At 41.3% G+C, this 23,515-nt stretch overlaps 1 protein-coding gene across 2 annotated transcripts in view; it reads right to left on the reverse strand.

The window, feature by feature from the left end:
- The window catches only part of LARS2 (leucyl-tRNA synthetase 2, mitochondrial), a 165,498-nt gene that overhangs the window by 138,155 nt on the left and 3,828 nt on the right, over positions 1-23,515 (reverse strand). Inside the window, exons 2-4 of one of the 2 annotated variants that reach the window (XM_078151655.1) lie at positions 20,094-20,227; positions 17,865-18,105; positions 14,136-14,264 (exon numbers count right to left, since the gene is read on the reverse strand). In XM_078151655.1, the coding sequence (XP_078007781.1) occupies positions 14,136-14,264; positions 17,865-18,083 (348 nt within the window). In that variant the 5' untranslated portion in view covers positions 18,084-18,105; positions 20,094-20,227. The remainder of the gene's footprint in view (positions 1-14,135; positions 14,265-17,864; positions 18,106-20,093; positions 20,228-23,515) is intronic. The other variant, XM_020987333.2, reaches the window with a different exon arrangement.

The following is a 23,515-nucleotide window of genomic DNA, read 5'->3' on the forward strand; positions in this document are numbered from 1 at the left end:
TTGGAAGTATGGGGAAGAAGCAAAAACAGCTGTAGTTATCAGCTTACCACACAGAGAAGGCTAAGAAGGGAACATCTCCAAAGAACCACCCCAAAGTCTGTTACTTAAACCCAAAGTGGGAGGTGACAGGACCCCTGCTCTCACTCGGTGGCTTTTTGTCCACTGCTGGTTGGTCAGCACTCTCATCCAACCACAGAAAGGGAGAAAATGTAAGAGGCTTTTGCTTTTCCAGAAAACACTAAGAGCTCAATATAAATGGCATCTAGTACAAACCCAGATAATGTCATGGGTTGGCTAACAATATCTTCTAAAAAATACAGTGTTTTCTTATTTTTAAAGACTAGATTTTTAATCTTTTTCTTGAATATCACAATCTAGATATAAAATGTTACTCTGGTCTTATAGAAGTAGACCTGAAAAAAAGTTGGACTGTATTTGTTATCTACTGCCACTGTGTGTTTGCCTAATGACCCCCAGAAGCTATCACTGCTAATGCTAATTAGGCTGAAGTATGAACAGATGTGTCTGCATTGCCCATCCTAAAAAACAAAACAAAAACATCTACTTCACTTGCAAGATTTCAATATTTGTTGTTAAAAAAACCCCAAAAAACCTTTTCCCTAAAGATTGCCAAACTTTAGGAAAGAGAAATGCAAGCCTACCATTACCCCCAAGAGATCTGCTACCTCAGGGGGCATCCACCTCCAGTGGGTCTGAGAGAGTAGGCAGGTTCACTTACATCACTTTAGCACAATCTTTTCCTCTAAGGCAGCCCTGGACCATCATGGTCTCAAGGCTGGACATTCTGGACAGCTCTGGAGCATCTCTTCTGTTCCAGCAAAGCTGAATGTCACCGTGTGATGTAACACCAGGCTTTTATGGAACTAATTAATGATGTTAGGTGGGGCATGCCTGTATTTTCTCCATATAGTTTAGGAACCAACCAGAAAATGCAAAGCCTCAATGGTCTAGAGGACTGAGAACTCTTTACATTGAGCTTTGCACTATAAGAATGAGTTTCTAGTTCTTTTTACATAATATACTCAAGCTGTGGTCTCCTTTAGGTAGAGGTCTCCTCTAAGTATATGAAACTGTAAGGCATAAGAGCTATATAAATACAAGGTGAGAAATGATGACAGACGGAAAGATTTAGAGAAATATTCATTGCTCATGGATTAATATAACAAAAATGGCAATATTACCTAAATTAATTTACCTATTCAATACCACACCAATCAAACTGACAAAGTATTTTTTTAGAGAACCAGAAAAAATAATAATGAAACTCATGTTAAGGCAAAAAAAGTCAAGAATCTCAAGGGAAATAATGAAAAAAAAAGTAGAAACATACATGGCCTAGCAGCAACAGATCTCAAACTATACTAAAAAAAAAACCCACTAACAATTTGGTCTACATGATAGAGGATCAGTCAGAGGAATATATTAGGTACATAACACACAGCAGTAAACAAAACTAATAACATTATGCTCTATAAGCACAAAGGCCCTGGCTAGGATAAGGACTTAACTATTTGATGAGAACTGTTGGGGAAATAGGATAGCAGTATGGAATAAATTAGATTTAGAGCAACACCTTATACCAATGGGATTTGTTCTGTGAAGTTTGGATTCAGTCAAAGGGCCACACTTGAGGACCTACAGGGCCACATGTAGCTTCAAGGCTTTAGGTTCCCCACCCCCTGCCTTATACCTTATCCAAAGATAAATGGATATGTGACCTAGATATAAAAGGTCACATCATAAACAAAGGAACAAGGAAAAAATTACCTATCAGATTTATGGATAGAAGAAAAGTTCATGACCAAACAAGAAAATAAAACAGATTATTTTGATTACATATTACATAGTCTTACACAAAAAAATCCAATAAAACTAACATTAAAAGGGAAATAAGTATCTGGGGAAAAAAAATCTTTGCCACAATTTTTTCTAATAAAGATTTCATTTCCAAGATATATATAAGGAACTGATTCAAACTCATAAGAGTAAGAGTCATTCCCCAATTGATGTAGAGTCTCCGAATATGAAATCCAGGCTATCTGTAACCATATGAAAGATTGCTCCAAATCACTAAGATTTAAGAAATGCAAATTACAGCCATTCTGAAGTTCTGCCTCATACCCACAAGACTGGCAAAGATGGAAAAAAAATAAAAGCGAGAGAAATATTGTCTGTGGGAAAAGAGGCACATTGGTGCTCTGCTGGTAAAGTGATGAATGGACCCAAATATTCTGGAAGCCAATTTAGAATTGTACATAACAAGTCACTAAAGGAGGCAAGCCCTTTGATCTAGGTATACCAAGCTTAGACCTCAACCTAAAGTGATCAAACAGAGAGGAAAATGTGTACAAAAGTATTTGTAGCAGCTCTTTTTTGTGGTGGCAAAAAGCTTGAAGCTAAGCAGAAGCCCATCAGTTGGGGGAATGGCTGAACAAACTGTGGTATTGGAAGGTGATGGAACAACCGCTTAGCTATAAGAAACGAGGAAAAGACGACTTCAAACAGACACGGAAAAACTTCTATGAACTGATGCTGAGAGGGAGACTTAAACCAGAAGAACACTTTATACTATAACAATAACACCAGAAAAACAACTTTGAGAGAACTCTCATCAACGCGAGGACCAACCATGATGCCAGAGGATCAAGGATGAAGTACGTTACTTACTCACCTCCTCACAGAGGTGATGGATTCAACGGGCAGAATGAGACATACTATATCTTTTGGATGTGGCTAATGAAGGAATTTGTTTTGCTGGACTCTGCATATCTGTTACAAGGGAATTGTTTCTCTTTTTTCCTTTTTTCAATGGGGTAAGAAGTGAAAGGGAGAAAAAAATAGCCTTCTGTTAATTAAAAAAATAAAACTTAAGTAAAAAATCAATCGTAAAGCAGTTATGTTCATAACACCCATAAAGACAATTTTTATACAACTGTGCATTTCTATTTTGTTCTTGTCATCTCTAAGATAACTTATTGATTTTCTCTATTTTTCTCCACTTTTCCACTAACACTGATCCTGATTCTTTACAGCTGTACTAACAAGGAGGAAGACAAGATAAGAGCGCAGTGAGCTGGGGCGAGCTGACTTAGATCTCCAGGGCCACTAGGAATTTTTTCAAGAATTAAAGAATGATTAAGTAAAGACCTAGAGCAATTAAACCACAATTTTAATAGTGAGTGTATCTAATTATGGCTATTTGTGCGTTCTAAACAAGGAAAAGTTAGGTGGTGCCATAGTGCACAGAGTGCTGGGCCTAGAGTCAGAAAGACTCATCTTCATGAGTTCAAATCTGACCTTAGACACTTACTAGCTGTGTGACTCTGGACGAGTCCCTTCACCCTGCTTGCCTCCGTCTTCTCATCTGTAAAATGGGCTGGAAAAGGAAATGTCAAACCACTTGTGTGTCTTTATCAAGAAAACCACAAACGGGGTCACAAAGAGTCAAACATGACAATCACAACTCAACAGCAAATATGTTCCAAATTATATTTACCAGCGATAAAAGGAAATCTTTCAAACAGAAAACTAAAAAACAAGAATGCAGCAAACACTGAAATTCTGCTCCTAGTATGAAATCTTAATTTAAAAGAAACTTCTTCCACATATCTTTGACATTCTCTAGTGCAGATTCACTGGTGGAGTTACCATAGTGATGAATATAACATGTGGCATTAAAACACTAATGCCTTTGTTTTTCTAGACAGAGAGAGAGAGAGAGAGAGAGAGAGAGAGAGAGAGAGAGAGAGAGAGAGAGAGAGAGAGAGAGAGAAAGAGAGTTAGTTGTGAAATTTGGGGAAAACAGTCTCATTAAAAATAAAACAAACAAACAAACAAACCTCCAGAAAAAGATTCACCCAAAATCTGACAGCTGAATAGGCCTTTCCTTAAATACCTCAGATTGTTTTACATATGAAAAAGCGAGAGAGAGAATACATCTCAGATGAGCAGATGTTTTACAGACAAGAAAGCTCAGGATCCAACAGAGGTGATGGGATTTACCCAACATCACACCAGTAGTGCGTTGAGAGGCCGCAAGGCTGGGATTCAAATCCAGCTGCTCATCCCAAATCTCTCATCCTATCATCCAATTTCTTCACTCTCCTGCAGTGTAGCTGAGCACCACTAAAGCAAGTGTTGGGCACTGCCCTCAAAGGGCTTACATTCTAAAAAGGGAGACTTACCCTCACCCCACCATAAATGCTCCAAGGAAGATATGCCAAATATGCTGAAGGTCTTACCCTAGGGCTTTTAATTCAATTCAGTCCAATTCAACAAATATTTATTACACATATACTACATACCAGGTAGGGCAGCTAGGTGGTGCAGTGGACAGAGCACCAGACCAGGAAGATTCCTCTTCCTCAGTTCAAATCTGGCCTCACACTCTTACTAGATGTGTGACTCTGGGCAAGTCACTTCACCCTCTTTGCCTCAGCTTCCTTATCTATAAAAATGAACTGGAGAAGGAAATGGCAAATCACTTCGGTATCTCTGCTAAGAAAACCCCAAATGGAGTCATGAAGAGTCAACACAACTGAAACGGCTCAACAACGACACATACCAGGTGGTGGGCCAGGCACTGGGTATGTCATAAAGGCAACACCAAATCGGACCCTGCTTCCTGGGAGCTTACACATTACTGCAGGGATCCGCCACACACACATTTCAGGAAGGAAAAGATACTAACAACTATGAGAAAGGCTCTGCACATAGAGCAGCACCTGAGCTGAGTCCTGACCGAAGGCAGGGATTCCATTGTGACCCTCCCAACCACTGCATGACCAGCCCGCCTTCCTTTCCAATCCCACAATTCTTGGTTTCCTATCTTTTACGCCACTTCCCGCACACAGGTTATCAAACGTGCACCAGCCTCTTACGGCCACCATGTAGCTCTCAATCCCTCTTGAGCTCACCCGTAACTTTGATTCTTTGGGGGCTGTGGTGTTTGCAGACACAGTCCATCACATTAAGAACTAATGATGTTAAAAAGGTGGGTTTCTGTATTGGGGCACTTTAGAATAAATGAAAGCATTGCATAATTTCCCAGATGGAATTTAGTTTGCTCGGCTCTGGGACATTCTTGATAACCTCATCAATCCCTACAGACTTAATTATCATTTCTATGTAGACGACTCATAGATCTGTATACCCAGGCCCAGTCTCACCTCTGAGCTTCAATTCTGTCTCCCCAGCTGCCTATTGGGTATTTCAACATGAATGTGTCCGAGACTTCTCAAACTCAAGGTTTCCCAACAGAACTCATTATCTTTCTCCCCAAACCCTCCTATTTCTGTTAAAGTAACCACACTCTCTCAGATTCACAACCCTGGGTGCCATCTTCAACTCCTCACTTAGCCAATCAGTTGCCCAATCTTGCTATTTCTATCTCTATGACACCTCCCACATCCAACCCCTTCTCCGCACTCAGAGCCGCCTCTTCACTTCTTAGCCAGCCTACTGCAGTGGAGCCTGACCTTGCTCCTTGCTTCCAGTCTCTCTATGCTCCACTCGATCCTTCATGTCAGACATTCTCCAAAATAACAGATCTGACCACACCGCTCCCCTATTCAGGAGACTCCAGTTCCCATCGCCTCTAAGATCAAATAGAAACTCCTCTGTTCAGCTTTTAAAGCCAGCCTGATCACAACTTATCTTTCCAGGTTCTTTGCTACCTCTCCCTGAATGCAATTCAGCCAAACCAGACTTTTCTCTATTCCTCAACCACGGCCCTCTCCTGTCTCTGTGTCTTTGAACTGGTTGTCCATCAAGCCTGGAATGGACTCATTATTCATTATCACCCCAAAGAGTTACCCCCTTCTTCTTGACAATGTACCACCTTCTACAGCAGGGGTCCTTAACCTCTGGCCTGCTGACTCCACTCAGGGTCCATAAACAGAAAAAAAATTACATCCTTTTTCAAAACAACTGGTTTCCTTTATGACCCTATGAATTTTATTTAATACATTTAAAAATGTTATTCTGAGAAAGGGTCCATAGGCTTTAACAGACTGCCAAGTACTGGTGGGTGGATAGGGAGGAGGGCACAGGCAATAATACAAATTAAGAAGCTCTATCTCCAAAAAGCTTTTCCTAATTTGTCCCAACTGCTAATGCCCTTCTTCCCTAATTACCTTGTATTTATTTGCATTCTTTTGATATTTATTCTATATATACTTATGCATCTGCATTGGTTGAGGGTGTTTTCTTATCTGGGAGTTCCTTTATCAGTGCCCCGATCCTTGTCCATATACATGTGTGTATGTATGTATGAACATGTGTATATATGTTTATGTGTGTATATGTGTATGTATGTATAATATATGTCTATGTGTTGTTACTGTTTCTTTCGTTCTCAGAGAACTAATGACATTACAAGGGTGATGTCTTGACTTGCTCATGAACTGGATTTAAGTGAGGCAGAGATGCACAAAGTCAGCCTCACTCTCTCTTCCTGAGTCATCAAAGTCCAGGGGCAGGACAAGAGTTAAGACAACTGGAGATGGCTTGGGATGCAGTGGGTGACCTTGGCCTTTCTAAATTAAGGTCTTTCCCAGGCTCTAGTTTGTATATATACATGTGTATCTATACGTATATGTGTGTGTGTGTGCATATACACATGCATATTTGTCTAAATATGTGTGTTTACATCTATAAATGTGTGTGTGTGTGTGTGTGTGTGTGTGTGTGTGTAGTAGCAGCAGCAGCAGCAGCAGTAGTCTCACCTGGTAGGATGCAAACTCCTTGGGAGTAGGAATTGTTTCACTCTTTGTATTTATATCCCCAGCATTCAGCATACAGTAGGGCATATTATACACTTGCTTAACTGACTGAACTGTATTACTGACCTTACAAAGTTGTCTTATCAAATGAAACAGTATATATAAAATGTTTTGAAAACTTTGGGGCACTATATAAAAGCCAATTGTTGCATTCTTGTTATAGCTATGCTTTTTCATCTCAATGTGCCTCAATCTACCTCTGTGGACTTATCTAGTAAGTCACAGACAGACTAGGATGTACTTGGATAGAGGTGCTAACACTGACAAGATTACAGACTCTATATGTATTCATGCCTCCATTAAAAAATAAAATGATAAATGAAGAGAGTTTGTATTTGCTTTACCTTTCCATCAACTGCGTACCTTTGAAGATGTGGCCTACTGCAGAATATGGTTTGTAAAAGCCTCCCTATTCCTTCTTCATATCAAAGGCACCTTTATTGTATCCTTGCCATATCAAGGGCACCCTGGATGCCTTCAGATCATTATAAAGATTTCACAGAGATGAGAAAGCAGACCCATGGTTAGGGATCTCTTTTCAATGCTCTTGTTTGTTGTAATAGTGTCTATCATTTTTTTTTCTATTTGTTTAGCACTTTGCTCTCTTTTAGGTAATTTGAGAAACAATCCTTTACTGTTTTTTAAATAATGTGACTTCTAGCACAAATATTTTGTACAATTTCCTTGGCCTTATTCAGATGCTCTTCTACCTATTTCAATGCCAAGCACAGAAGAGCTGTCTTTGAAGCCAGTGGGCTCCCTGCAGTGGGGACTCCAAACAAAGAAGGACCATTTGGGGGCTATGTTGTGGAATGGTTTCTTGACTGAGTACGGGTTAAATAAAATGGCCTCTAAGGTCATTTCCAGCTTTGAGATTCTGTGATAACCACACATGTTTCTATCATGTACTGAGATGTTAAGAGTCCTTGAATGATGGGTCTACTGTCGGTGATGAAGAAAATAGATTATTGGAGAAATGTGAGTGGATCCATTTCATTTTTCATCCAGTTTCATTTTAAAATGCTTGGGTCAATTGGCTCTCATGCCAAGTTCTGGATAAACTTCATCTTCCCCACTCTTCCTCAATGCTTCTTGAAGCTATGTGGCTCCCAATCTCCCACCATCCAGCACAGCTTCTCCACACACGGCATTTTACAAGTAAGTTTACACTCTAAATCCTTGGCTGTTATGTCTCTACACTTGGCAGGATGGTCAAGTGTGTGCTGACTCAGGCAGTTTCTGCACCATTCTCACCTACTTGTTGCAGTTGCTGATGTTTTTGAGTTAATAACTTTAACATGTTGGTTAAAGTTGTGTAATCACATAGTCCAACTTCTCATCTTCATCCTGTCTTCTACCTGGTGCTGTTTTAGATTTTTACTCTAAGAATTTAAGATCATGACTATAAAGAAATGCTGATTTTGAAATGATTCCCACGTTGGTAAATAGTAATTTCCTGTCAAGCAAGCAATCCAAAGTTACTTATTAAGGTCTTCCTAAATGTCAGGTATTGTGCTAAGCAATGGGGACCCAAAGATAAGAGTAATACAGTTCCTGCCCTTGAGAAGCTTCTATTCTACTGAGGAAGAGCTCTATGATGCTCATATGATATAGTGAGTTTCATTTCTGTGATGTTTGCTGTGTCCAGAAACTTTCTCTTACGGAGAAAAGTGTTCATACTTTCAGTCTACATTCCTTTGGTGTCTCTCATTTCTTAACCCTGAACCATACCACTTGACACATTTTTCTCTGTCCTCCCATATGCCCACCTCGGCTAACATCTATGAATATTAAAATAGATATTGAACTAATTTAGAGGCCCTTTTTAAAAAAAATGTCATTACTTGCTCATGCTGTGTGACAGATGTTATTACACAAGCCATATATCAAAGCCCATTCTTATGTTCATCATAAATATCTCCTGGGCTAAGCAAGATGATTATAAAAAAATTTTATTTGGCAGAGCAAAATGTATTCTCCAAGGCTCTCCTCTACCAAGATGTCTTCCCTGTACACATTAAGGCCATACAAGATTCCTTATAACTGCAACAGTAAAGAGAGATAATATTGTGTGACAACCCTCTATTACTATCAAGCCAAAGTTGTTTGAAGCTATCATTAAGAATGTCCAGAGCACAACCCAAATGGTAAAGGGATTATATAGCTTTTGTTTGAAGACCATCAGTGAGATTTCTGGATAGCTCTAATCATTAAGAAGGTTTTCCTTACTTCAAGCCTAAATTTGCTTCCTTGCAACCTCTACCCATAGTTTCTAGGTTCCAGACCCATCAGGGCAATATAATCTCATTCCCATGTGATAACTTTTAAGTACTTGAAGAATGCATTATGCTGGCTCTTCTCCAGGTTAATTTACTACCATTTATAGGTCCAGATGTTCCTGCTCATGGATAACTCTATGCTTACTACATAAAATGTCAAGGCTTCCAAATAAAATCCTCAATCAATCACTCAAGAGTTTGGCCTAGCAACCCACACAGGAAAACTCAGTTTCAGGAAGAAGGTTCATTGTCCAGACTATAAGAGTGAGTTGGATAGGACCAATGAGCTGGGCTTAGAGTTGAATCAGAAGGAATGGGCAGTCTAGCTTACATCATCATTACCCAGTACTTTAAACAATCCCAAGCTGCTCCCTGGCACAACTAAGATTCTTTTCATGAGGCCATGGGGCTGCATATCACAGAAAGACCACAAACTTTAAAGAATCAAAGCTGGGGGTAATCCAAAATACAACAAAGACATGATTTGAAGGACCTGACTCCCAATGAGTCCTCTCTCTACTGACTAAGATCATCACATTGCAATAATTAGCTTAACTAATACTTAGTTGACATTTTCAAAGGGAAGGCAACTCAGGAGTGGAGAGACAGTGGGATTATCAGATGGTTTCTGAGCTCCTTGGAGGCAACATCTAAGTTCAGCCTCAAATGCCCCTTTGTATTTACCATGGACGATCATGGGAAGCACAGTTACATAACTGTTAAATCAGGGAGGACACATAAGAGGAACAGCAAATTTAATTAGAGTGTGATTTGTTTGTGTCATTCTGGCCTAACAGCACTTTTTCAGCATCCCCCTGAAACAATTCTGACCAATAACATTCTGATAGGTACTGTCCTTTTTGCTTTTTATATATCCACAGAAGAAAATGGCAAAACACCTAGGCTTGTGAAAGGTGCTTCTTCTTTTTTTGTTTGTTTGTTTGTTTTTAGATGAAGCCAAAAAGACGAAGTATTTTAGCTCCCAAGCTACCCAAACTGCTTAATGAAAAAAAAAGAGGGATCCAAGTCTCTTAGTATTTAATAATCTTACCAAACAATTAAAATTCTGAGGTATATTTCAAGGAATGCCACAGAATGCTGGTGAGAGTAACAACAATTCCAAGAGCTCTGGCACTTCCTTGCTCCTTCGTATCACATACCTAGTTGACTCCAACTCTTCTCACTGCAACCTCCCAGAAAACGTACCTGGGGGCAAAGAGGGGCAGGGCAAAGTACTGTAAGCATGGCAAAGAGTATGAGATAAGGTACACAGGGAGGAAAGTATGAAAGAAAGAAGAAGCGGGGCAGCTAGGTGGCTCAGTGGACAGAGCTCCAGCCTTGGAGTCAGTAGGACCTGAGTTCAAATCTGACCTCAGACACTTGAAACTTACTAGCTGTGTGACCTTGGGCAAGTCACTTAACCCTGACTGCCTCACCAAAAGAAAAAAAAAGAAAAGAAAGAAAGAAGAAGGTAATGACCATATCTGACTAGTTCTGGGCACCACAGTTTAAGGACAGTGAGACAGAATATATCCAAAGGACAATCACGGTGAGGACAGTTAACAATATGACCATAACAGAGAATATTCACATATCCGTATGGCTATCAATTAAAAGAACTGGTAGTGTTTAACCTTAGTAAGAGATAACTCATGAAGCAGTAACTGTCTTCAAGTATTTGAAGGGCTGTGATGTGAAAGAAGAGTAGAGGCATGAGAGCTGTTGAGATGTGCACTTTAGTTTGACAGAAGGAAATTCTTACTAATGGGTAAGGCTTTCCAAAAGGGAAATGGGCTTCCTAGGAAGGCACTGAATTATCATCACTGGGGATCTTTACATGGAGCCTGCATTACTTTCTGGGGATGCTGTAAAGAAGACTCCCTTTCAGGCTTGTATCAGATGGTCCCTACTGCCACTTTCAACTCTGAGACTCTGATTCTATCATAAAATTATTTTTGCAAAAACAACAATTTCTCCAGCCATTCTGTAATTTTTACATATACCTAAAATATCACTGAAAGACAACTCTACTTCAGGAAGAAAAGAATATTGCCTCATGGGAGGTAAAAGGTCAAGAAATGATTAGCAATTTATCCTTGGCCTTTCTGGAGATCTATGCTCAGGTTTGATCTGGGTGGTAAAATGAAGGATCAGTCAAAAGAGCCCTGAATTACTGGGAATGGCACCACTCATATGGGAAGAACCTCTAGCAAGAGTGAGGGTGGGTATCACAGATGGAGTGGATGTAAGCCTGCACCACGGATTCCCCACACAGCACACGTCTATGGCATATTCAACTTGAATCAAACATTGTATTAGAAAACATGGATATCTGGTGGTAGATCATGAACAATACGTACCCCATCCCTACTTGCCCATCATCTACGCTGTGCACAGTAGGCCCCCAAAGAACATTTGTTCATGGTTCTACCCTTGAGAACTTCCTAATTTACATGAAACAATTAGAAAACCATTCAGGACAATACTATTACATACCAAATTAAGAGATTCCAACTATAAGTCTCAACCAGTTCAAAGACTGATGTGGACTGGAAGCACAGGCCTGCTCACGCCAGCCCCACTCAACAATCTGCAATGGCTCCCAATACTTCTAGACCAATGACAAACTTCTCCATTGAAAGCTCTTTACAATCCGGCCCTGTCCTATATTTCTAGTCTTCCCACACGTTCCTTCCCTCCATGCATTCTATGGCTAAGCCATCCTGGCACTCAAACTTAATATGTACAAAATAAGCTTTACTTTTTTGCACCTATTTGTACATCTTTTTTTTTTTGTACACAGTGGGTTTCCCTTGTGACTTCACTATTTCTGCTGATCTTTGTCTCCTAAGCATGAAACCTTGGTGTTATTTTTGATTCTTCTTTGTCCTTCACTTACCAAGACCTATTAATCCTCCCTTTAAAGTATCTCTTACACCCATTCCCTCTGCTCATCAAGTTCTCATTGCCGCCACCCTATTACTGGAGCTCATTTGCTTAGACCATTACTGTGGCCTCCAAAGAGGTTTTTCAATCTTGACTTTCATTTCCTTTCTCTAACGCCTCTTTTGTATGGTTTTAAGACTGGTCGTCTTTATCCAGAGAGGTGGTCATGTCATATCTCTGCTCAAAACTTTCCAGTGGCTGGAACAAAGAATTAGCTTCATTACCCTAGGGTTCAAATTCAACCCCCTGGAACATTTTATTCCAAAGGTGACTGACTCCTGGTTTGCCTCGAAGAATAAAGAGGCTCACACCTCCCTCCAAGCCAGGGAGCAGAAAGCACCCCAGAAATACAGAGGGCTGCCAGAGGTATGGATATCTATACCTTCATAATCAGTAAAGTCAAAACTTCAAAGAGCTGGAGAAAACGTGTCTTTTTAGGGGAACACCCTAATGCACAGGCTATTTGCAGTTTCTACATCCAGAAAGATCAACTTGTGAGCCTTTTACAGCTCTGCTAGGAAGGCTAGAGCCTCGAGCTTTGTTCAGTAATCATGAATAGTCTGATACAAGCAGGAGAAAGATCATGATTAAACAAATCTAGTTGGAGAATCACAGTTTTTTTAAACGTCCACTTCACAGAGCCCTCTAATCAAAGTAAATAAAATGATGAAAAGCAATTCCTGAAAAGAAAAAATAACACCAGACAAGCCAGGAAGATAAACATCCTTCAGATGTGCAGCACTCAGCAAAGTGAGACCAAAAAGTCTTTTGCTGGTGGTGGCGGGAGCATGAGATGGACCCTTCCAGAGTGCACTGATGCAGCCCTTGACTGTTACAGAGCACTGACCCTCATTACTTAAGGTGACCCTCATCTGACGCTTTCAGTGTTGCAGGAAGTAGAGACATCATCAGCCTCACTTTACACATGAGGAAACAGGTAGGCGTGTTATAATAGACTGTCTTGCTTTCTCATGCAAGCTTACAATGGATTTAAAAATCAAGGGCCATAATTTCTGCCAATTCAACTTTGCAGAGCAAACTAGGGCCTTGTCTTCTGATTGTGATTAAAAATAATATGAATGAAGAAGGAAGAAGATGGTGACATGCCAGCCAAGAACACCAGATACATTCTGGTCAATGAGAGCTATACTCCACAAGCTTAAGAACAACTGGAAATGGAAAAGGGGGCAATGAAGGATGGCTGTCTGTCACCTTTTCAGAACTACCAAGCTAAATGCACAAAGCTTTTCACACTAATGCAAGGCAGATGAGAGCTGTTCATGTGCTTTAAGGCTTTTGTCCTGAGTATCCTGCAACCCAAGAGGCTGACACACGGTGGCCACTCCTGGACACAGGGGACCCCAACAGAGTGGCAGCATAAGGGGCTCTTGCGGTGTGGGGACAGCATTAGGTAGGCTCTGGTCATCTTGAGCTTACACAGTGGCATAAGCACCTAGAAGATAACAATGCCCACGAGCCCCTGTTTCCCCTTACTCCTGGGCACTGGTAGCCTACATGTCATCCCAACATCGGCAGGATACACAGCCATTTTCCAGATCTTTCACATTTGCTGGCTTTCAGGAAGATGACTATCTAAATCTCTCTTTCAGCCCCAAGAGAAGGGTATTAGGTTCTACCATGAAATAGCCAGGGAAAAAGCAGAAATGCCTGTCATGGTGACCTCCTCACTCCTAGGTTCACAGACAGGACACCAGAGTTTAAAAAACACCACCAGCAGTTACTGGACTCAGATCCTTCTAATGCAGATTCTTTTCTATGCTTGCTGCTCAATTCAACCCACGTCTGAAAAACAACCTCAGTGATCTGTTGGCCAGACCCAACGATCTCTCTTTCCTTCCAGATTCTCTTTGATCTCTGAGAGAGCAACAGAGAGAGGCCCAGGCAGGATTTAGGTTCATCAGGGCAGATCCTCAGACCTCTCCTATCTAGTTCTCTTTTATCTGAGAGCATCACTGATGCTTCATATGTGGGGAAACGCATCTTTGAAATCATCTTCCAAGCCTCACTTTCCTCCTTGACCAATCTTCCCATCTGGGTTTGCTCTGAGTGGTGGGGCAGCTTCGATGAGCATCTTTTCTTGTCTTACCTGCATCCCCCTCATTTTCTGAAATCTTGTCATGACGTCGCTGATTGTGTAGACACGAACATGGCCCATATGAAGCTTTCCCGAAGGATAAGGGAACATGGAGAGCACATAAAACTTGGGCTTCAATTTCTAGGAGAGAAGAAGTCAACAAGTCACTATTGAGAATATCTGTGATATGGCCCAGAAATATTCCAGCAGCTGTTTTCCTTGTTGCAAAGAACTGGTAACAAAGGGGGTGCCTATCGATTGGGGAATGGTTGAACAAACGGTGCATCTTAATGTGATGGAATATTATTACACCATGGAGCTGACAAAACTGCAAGGGATGTGTATGAACGACTGCAGAGCAAAGTGAGCAGGGGGACAAGCTGTGCAGGAATAATGACGTCGTAAAGAAAACCAATCGAGAAAGTCTTGAGAACTCTGATCAAAGCAACGACCAAGCAGAGCTCCAGAGGACCAACGAGGAAGCGTGTTACCACTTCCTGACAGAGGGAGGATGAACTCAAGGTACAGAACTAAGCCTACGTTTGGGATAGGACAAATACATTGGTTTTGCTTGGCCATATTTACTTGTTACAATAGCAAACAAAACCAATGACAGTGAATATAGTCCACTCAAGGAAAACACAGAAAAAAAAAGAAAATTAAAATAATAAATAATGCCCAAATTTTGCTTTTGGTCATTTATTTGAACTATTACCTTTGCCCAGCCAAATCTTGCACCAGCGATCCTAACAAGTAAAATAAATTACTGCCTGGAGTATTCTTCTCTTATCTCTCCCTCTGCCTACCCTACGGTGAAGTTGCTAAGGCATACTGAAATGGTCCAAATGAATAGAAGGAAGGTAAAAAAGAAATAAAAACCTGAATGATCCACAAATTATTAATCATCCCTTAAATATATGACTAATAATTGAGATTTAACTGCATACATGAGATCAATGAGGATAGAAATTAGAAGGGAAAAAAAGGGAAACGATTATGCTCTTTAACTGAAATAACAAATCTAAAAATTTGCCAAAACTCCTAGAGTCCACGAGAGGACCTAAAATCCCTGGTAATGTGAAAATCAGGCAATAATGGTAATGTTAAAGGGGGAGGAATAGGGACTTCAAAAGCCCAGAGGAAATTCCATAACCTTATTGTATAAATTACACCAATGTTTAGCAAACTGTTAGGACATTTTTCATTACAGCCAAATTAAAACTTTAATGGTCTTCTTGGGGAATTTTTTTTAAATAGCGGTTTGATGGGGATGGGGGACAGATAAATTCAAAGCGGAAAGGCAAAAGTTGACCTCTGAGTCATGTAAAAACCAAGGAAAGTCCTGAAAAAGAATTAACAAGGCCCAGGTCCTCCCTTCTACATTGAAAGGGGGTGAGAGATGTCTAAAATAAAACACTGCTCATCTCTGTATTGGGTACTTTGCTTAATTGTCTTTGTCACAAGAGAGTATGGGAAATGACAATAATGGAAAGACAAAAAACAGTAATGACACTTATTTTATTTGAAAAAAGAGCTTCTGTCATTGTTCATCCTTCATTCTCAACAAGGACCAATGGCATCTCGAGGGTAATGAATTGACTTGTGTGTGAATTGAATTTAAGTGAGGGAGAGCTGTGCAAAGTCATCAGCCTCACTCTTTCCTCCAGCATCACAGAAGTCCAGCAACAAGACATGGTCTGAGGCATGGAGATGAGAAAAATGTGAAAACCCAGAAAGTGAGCTGGATAGCCAGGTAGCACAGTGGATAGAATGCCAGGTCTGGAGTCAGGAAGACCTGAGCTCAAATCCAATCTCAGACACCTGAGCAAGTCACTTCACTACTATCTGCCTCAGTTTCCCCATCTGTAAAACAGGGATAATAATAACATTTACCTCTCAGGGTTATTGTGAGGATCAAATGAAATCGTATTTGTGAAGCACTGTGAAATCTTAAAGCACTATGTAAGTCTTAATTATTATCGTTATTTATGGCTTTTGAATATTCCCTATTTTCACACAAAAAAATCAATACTACTCTGCTGTTTTAGAAGTATCTCATCTTCACCATATTTCCTACATCCTCTTTTAACAGTCTCTACACAACAGTTTCCCTCTAAATATCCTTGTTTCTGAAGCTCCCTTTTCTTTAGGACTTTTCCAATTGATACAGAAACTGATAATGCCCAAATCTGATGAGACAATAGCAATCTAACTACATTCCAAACATGCTACTGAGAGACACAAAGAAGTGGCTGCGATTTAAAAAAAACACACCTTGAATGTTTACAGTTGTTCTGTTTGCTATTTTAAAGGTACTCAAGCTTTGGGCCTATTTCTGCCTCATGCTTTTCTATGTGAATTAAGTTATTTTCTTCTGTGACATTTTAATGACTTCCATCTCCCAGGGGTAGAATGGGACAGAATAACTCTAAGATTTTGTGTTATAATTGAGTGGAGAGAAATATGACTAAAAGCAAAAAGTTCATAGTTACATAAAAGGCAAAAGATTTAAGCTTAAAAAAATAATAAATCCTTCCCATGGTCTGCGGAGGATTGTTTTTGAAACACATTCTAAATATTCTTGGTCAGGTTTTGAGGAAAACCCCCCAAATCCCTGCTTCTCTGGGCATCATGGGTGCATAATAAGGTTCATTCAGCTTTTCTTCTACGATACTTACTATCAATTAATCACTAGTCATCATCAGTAGACACTGATTAAGTGCCTATGCTGTGCCAGACATTGTGCTAAGCAGGGTGAGACCCAGGGCAAATCACTTACTGTCCGTCCATGTGTCTCAAGTAACAAGTCACTTAATGTCCATGTGTCTCCAGTAACCCTCTACGCCTGAAACCCTCTAGGCCTGATCTATCAAGTCAGTGACCACATAATTCTGACCAAGTCACTCCCCTGTTCAAGCAGCTCCAGAGGCTCCCTCCTCCCTCAGAGAGGAAACAGGACTTTCTCCCCTTTGCAACTTGGTTCCGACCCACTTCCCAGCATTCCATGGGATACTTCCCAGCTCTAGCTCAAATTCAGTTACAGCATACATACCTCCCTCTCCCCAGGGGCCACAGAGCTAGAGGGGGCTTCAGATCCTCTGGTCAAACTTCTCTGGGCAGAGGGGAGAAAGCGGAAGCCTTGAGAAGTGACATTGGCCATGTTTATAAAAGTGAAATACAGAGCAGAGCCTGATAAGAGATTCAGAGCTCTTTCCCCTGGGCCACAACTCTCCCTCACTAGGAAGCAAAAGACCTAAAATACAGGTTTGATCCCTGTTCTCTATCACATATGAGAGCCATCACAGAGCACTGGACCTTCAGTCAGGATGCCCTGAGTTCAAATCTGGCCCCAGACACTAGCTGTGAAATCCTGGGCAAGTAACTTAATTGTGCTTATTAACACAGGGCTTGGCACACAGGAGATACTTAAAAATGTTTATTGATAACTGATTAAATAGCTGCTTTGATTTCTGGCTGCCTCAATTTCATTTAAAATGGGGATATCAATAGCACCTACTATCCAAGGTTGTTAGGAAGATAAAATGAGATAATATCTATAATGCACTTCGTAAACCTTAAGGTGGTATATAAATGCTAGTTATTTATTATTATTTCCTATATATTGGGCCTTACGAAAGCACTAAAAACAGTGGAGCTACATATTGAAATATGAATACACACACACACACACACACACACGCACACACACACACACATCTTCCAACTTCTCAGAATACTCACATCCACTTCCGACATTTTGAAGAACTCTTCCTTGAGTCTTTGATGCCACCATCTTTCAACTTCCTTTCTGGTCTGCAAAGTATAATCTCTCGTCCACTTCCCTGTTGCGCTGTAAATGTATCGGCTGCATCCTGGGATTAACTTCCCTTCCCAATTGATGGCATCTGCCCGGCCCTTCAGCAACCCTTTCAGAAATGAGGAACAAATGCCAGATCTCATTCTTCAGACTGCAATAATGGCTCTGGAAGAGATAACAACGCATCCTCACAATCATACACTATTAGCACGGCTCATTAGCTAATCTTCTCCTTCACCCAGCCCCCTTGTTTCTTCTCCACTAAAACGTTTCCTTGTTTCACACTATTAATGTTTTTAATCACCCTCAAAAGAACAGTGTGGAAATTCTACTGAATTAAAACAAGCTCAATTTTTAACAGACTTAACAGGGAGTCAGTAACTCGTAAGTGCTAGAAGAAGTAAGGATGCACACGCAGGAATGGTTTCTGCCACCTCTAGCCATCTCTGCCCCTTCCGCCACGGTCACTCACTACCAATGGTTTCTCCCATTCCTGCTCGAGTCACCTCTTCACATCAATACACTCTCCAGTCTTCCTGGGGCCCTTAGCACCTACTCTTTATGGGAAAAATACCAAGGATATCCCCTTATGTCCTTCCTCCCGTCCTGGTAATATGTGTGTGACTCCTTCCCTCTAAAATGCCATGGTAACAGTCCAACTTCTGGACCTTCCACCCAGCCCCTCCTCCCTCACTCAGCTCCTTCAGGGCTCAGTAAGGCTAGGAGCTCAGAGATGCTTTAGAGTCAAAAGGGTCCAGGGATCCCCAGCAGACATGAGGCTCGGAGCCACTGCTTACACTATCTTAACTTTGAACATCTTACTATAAGGAACTCCTGGGAAGGAAGCTTCCATCAATCACCTTATCTGTAACTTACATTCTTACAGCTGCTTGGGGGGCTAAGAGTTTAAGGAAGTTAAGACCTAGTATGTGTAAGAAGTAGAACTAGGACCTCAATATTCATCTGTATTATTACGGGTTAAATAGGTTTTAAAAGCTCATTTACTTTTAGGTTTTTGTGAGCTGACATGGAAACCTAACCATTTCCATAGGAAAACACATTTTGAGTTCCAAACAGTCAGCTTACAAACTCTGGAAACATAAACCTGATTCTATTTTCAATTTATTCTCAGTTTTTCTTTGGCCCAGCAAATCCCTGCCCTCAGCAGGAATGACTTGTGGAAATGTCTCAAGTTAAAAGCTTTTCACTCCATCACCAGCAAAAGGGAGACACACCTAGCACACCAGACACAATGTGTTTTTGAGAGTAAGAATCCCCAAAGGAATCAATGCAAAGTCTAACGTTTGAGTACAAAAAGGGCAACTTTACAAGAGCAGGACAGGGAAAAACTCAGGTAGAGAGGGCAGTCTGTCTGAAGAGGACCTGAGGGTTTTGGTGAATTCCAAACTCCATGAGTCCACAGTGGTGCGAAGGGACAGGCTGCATTAAGCTTTCAGGGATGGGGGGGGACGGTGCCTCTTCACTCCGCCCTCACCAGCCTGGGCTTGGGCCTGGGCACCACAGACACTGATAAGCTGCAGATCGTCCATAGAAAGACAATGAGAACCGTCAAAGGCCTTGAGTCCTTGCTTTGTGAGCCTCAGTAGAAGGGATGGGAGACACTTAGCCTGAAGAAGACTGGGGGAAGATGTGACAGACGTCTTCAAATACCTAAGGCTGGCACATGGAAGAGGGACTGGACTTGTTCTGTTTGGCCACACAGAGGGTAAGACAAGGCAGAATGGTCAGGGAAATTATAAAGAGGCCGACTTACACTTAAAGTCCGGGAAAAAACCTCCCAGTAATTAGAGCTGCCCCAAATTGGAACAGTCTGCCTCTAGAGGTGGTGAGCTCCCCATCTGTGGGAGTCTTCAAGCAGAGGCTGTCTGACCACCTTTCAGGTACATTATAGGCAGGATTCTTTTGGGGTCTGGGCTGGTCTAGATGGCTGCCAGGGTCAGTTCCAAATCTAAACTTCTGTGACAGTGAAGGTAAAACGACTTTAATTAAGCATTCAGAAAAACCCAAACAGGCTCCAACTTTCAGCTTATCCAGTTATCCCTTTCTTTCTCAATATTCACACAGCAAAGGAGAGAATAAAAATGGGACTTTAAAAGCCATCTTAGGAAAAAGGAATAGCAAGGTACACGTACGCAGTGCACTGGACAGATCACTGGGCTTGGATTCAGGAAGATTCATCTCCAAGAGTTCGGATCTAGCCTCAGACACCTACAAGCTGGGTGACCCTGGGCAAGTCACTTCACCCTGTTTGCCTCCGTTTCCTCATCTGTAAAATGAGTCAGAGAAGGAAATGGCAAATCACTCCAACATCTTTACCAAATGGGCTCATGAAGAGGTGGACACAAATGAAACAAATGAACAACAACAAGGAATGCTAACCTAATTTTTTATTACTTATTAATTCTGTGAATGGTCGTTTCAATATCCATTAGGATTTATTCTCTTATATCAAAAAATTAGGACAGGAATATTATCAAAATAATTCATTATGGGCTTACATGGAAGCATTCCATATCCACAAAACGTCTAGATTTTCCAGGCTGGCCTGTCAAATTTCTCAATGCAAAAGGGGTTCATTAGGGATGATTTTCAGTAATAGAGAGCCTTAGGTTCTTCATAAAGCCAAGGGATCACCTAGAAATAATCTGAGTAGGCATACAAATCACCAGGTAGACTTGGATAATTTTTAAAACAGAATTACAATTGAGATCCAAATCCTATCCAATTCAAGTTTTCCCCTGGATTCACTGTTTTGAAGGTCTTCCTGCTAAGCCAATATGTGAATATCTTTGCAAGTAACAGAATACAAGATTTCTAGGGAGCAAGAAATTACTGCTTATACATAAACCCCCAATTTCCCTTTTGAATGGCTTTCACTAAGACGACTTAAGAATTTCCTGAGTTGCGCCCCCAAGTAAAAACAAGTGAAAAACAATATTTTAAAAATGCAAATTCATTTGAACGGTGAGCATCTCAATTTTCCATGCAGCCTCACTGGCTTTTAGATCCTATGGTTAGCAATTATGGATAATGCTACCCTGAAATGGAAACTGTCGACGCAGTTGTTTCTATTTGCTAATTTTTTTTTCTTTACCAAACTACATGCATTAAAAATTAAAAGCAGTCAGCTTTCTGTCCCTGAAAAGCTTCCTCTGAACGCTGGGCAGTATCCTCCAAAAACTGCTCTTCTACCCACTGGTAAAGGTTTTGGAAGCACATGACACCTGATTCCAGACTTTTACTATGAGACAGGAATTCTTTTAAGGCATGTAGTCTTAATGAAGGACTTTAAGTTCTAAAAAGAGAACACCCTGGAATCTAGAGACAAGGACACAAAGGGGAAAACTTTGAAATCGAAGTTAATAAGAATCAGCATAAAACAGATGAGATTAGGCACCTACAGCAGACTTCTCTGGAATAGTTTGTAAAACAGATTGTAGATAAGGCTAGGGTATTTCCTAAATGTTACTGAGAGGTTGAGAATCCCTCCTTGTGAAGTAAAGCATCAATTCAAAACATAACTGATCTGAAACTAGAAACTTGAACATCCCTTTCATGAGCAAGTGTTACAATGGCAGATATTCTTGGCAAGTGATAAACAGTACTTAAAAAAGGAGAGACAACCAAGAAGGGTTTGTTGGAGTGTGTCCGGCACAACCCAGGGTAGGCGGTTTGCTAATTCTGGACGACCAGTCTGTTGATGGGCTTACACGGTTGGGGCTAACAGGGCCCTGAGAAGCCATCTAGTTAAATACCCTCCTTTTCCTAAGGCCCAAAGAGATTCAGTAACTTTTTCGTGGGATTTTTGTTCTTTGTTGCTTGTCCTTTCTCCAAGAGGACCAATGACACCAGGAGGGTGATATCTGGACTTGCAAGTGAATTGGATTTAAGTGAGGCAGAGCTGTGCAAAGTCACCAGCCTCACTCTCTCCTCCAGAGTCATCTGAGTCCAGTGCCAAGACACAGGTCACGATGACTAGAGATGGCCCCGAATGCAGTGGGGAACCTTGGCCTTTCGTCTAACCACAGAAGCTCCTTTGTCTGGCACTTAAAGCCCATCACAATCTGTCCCTGTTTACCTGTTCAGGATTAGCACCCAGGATTCCCCTCCCGAGGTCCTACACTCAGGCCATCCTACTCATTGTCCCTCCATTCAGGGCCCTGTCTCCCGCCTCTGCCTTTGAACAGCTGCTCCCACACCTGGAAGTCTTGGGATCCCTGGCTTCCCTGAAGGCGAGGCTCAGAGGCACCTCCTGTGGGAAGCCTTTCCCAACTGCCCGATTTCTCAGGGCTACTTCAGTCCTCAAACCATCATTTAGACATATCTGTTTCTACTGGATCTCCCACTAGTTTAATGTGAGCTCCACAAGGGAGTTTTTGCTTTTGTCTCTGTTCCCCCTGGACACTTAATCAATGTTTGTTGGACTGGACTGGGCAGTAAAAATGTGCTGAACTCAGCAGCGAAAGAGAGAGAGAGACCCAGCTTCTACTCTCTGTATTGACCCTGACTAGCAATGTGACCCTGAACAAGCCACTTCAGCTCTATGTGACTCAGTTTTGTCAGCTATAAAATGGGCATACCCACTGGCATTTATGTCACACTTTAAGGTTTGCAAAGCACTTTTATCAATATTGCCTCATTTCATCATCACAGCAACCTTGGAAGACAGGTGCTTTTATTATCCCCATTTTATAGATGAGGAACCAAGGCAGGCAGAGATTAAGTGACTTGCCCAGGGACACCCAGCTAGGAAGTATCTGGGTCTGGATCCTGACTCCAGGTTTGGTACTCTTTCCACCGTACCATCCAGCAGCCACAGTACCGGTATTACCTTACATGGCAGCATGGACAAGTCACCTGCAAGCCTTCAAATGCTAAGTAAATGTAAGCTAGCAGCAGCAGCAGCCTCTTTGTCTATACCACAGGAAAGATCTTTCTGCAGGTACCCACGCACTCTCTACATGACGTGAATAACCTCTACTTCACCAGTCTTTAAATGCCTTGAAGTTAGTAACACTTGCATAGGCTAAGCAGAAATCACACATCACATTCCAAGTGAGTCACCAGGCACCAAAGTCCAGATGATGAAGCGAGAGCCCAAGCTACAGGAATCCGCAAGTCAGGCTAGAATTCGGAAGGTCAATGTGGTAGAAGAGAGGAAGGGCCCAGAAGGATGCAAAGGTAAGTCAGAAGGTGGAAGAATGTGGGGGGAAAACGAGTAAGTACCCACTCTGTTTTACCCTAACACGGAGCAAGGGGCAGGAGAGTTTTCTGCAATTTAAGCTTCCACTGGTTTTTTCAAGGACGAAAGGCCAAGACCAAAATGCCCAAGTTGGCTTTTACTACTACTCAGAGATGATCTTGCTGCTGGTGGAGTAAAGAAACAAAATATAGCATTATCAAAACATAAGCATATCATTAAGGGAGTAATCAAGCTTCCTACAGACCAGGGTAGGGTTGGCAGAAGTGTGATATGAGGCAAGGGGCATTACGCCCTGGAAAAGATCATGAAACACTGCTTCTGGGAGAAGGACAGGAGTTATATGATACAGCT

The sequence above is a fragment of the Phascolarctos cinereus genome, unplaced genomic scaffold (assembly GCF_003287225.1).
Source record: "Phascolarctos cinereus isolate Bilbo 61053 unplaced genomic scaffold, phaCin_HiC Scaffold_1;HRSCAF=81, whole genome shotgun sequence".
Classification (NCBI taxonomy): domain Eukaryota; kingdom Metazoa; phylum Chordata; class Mammalia; order Diprotodontia; family Phascolarctidae; genus Phascolarctos; species Phascolarctos cinereus.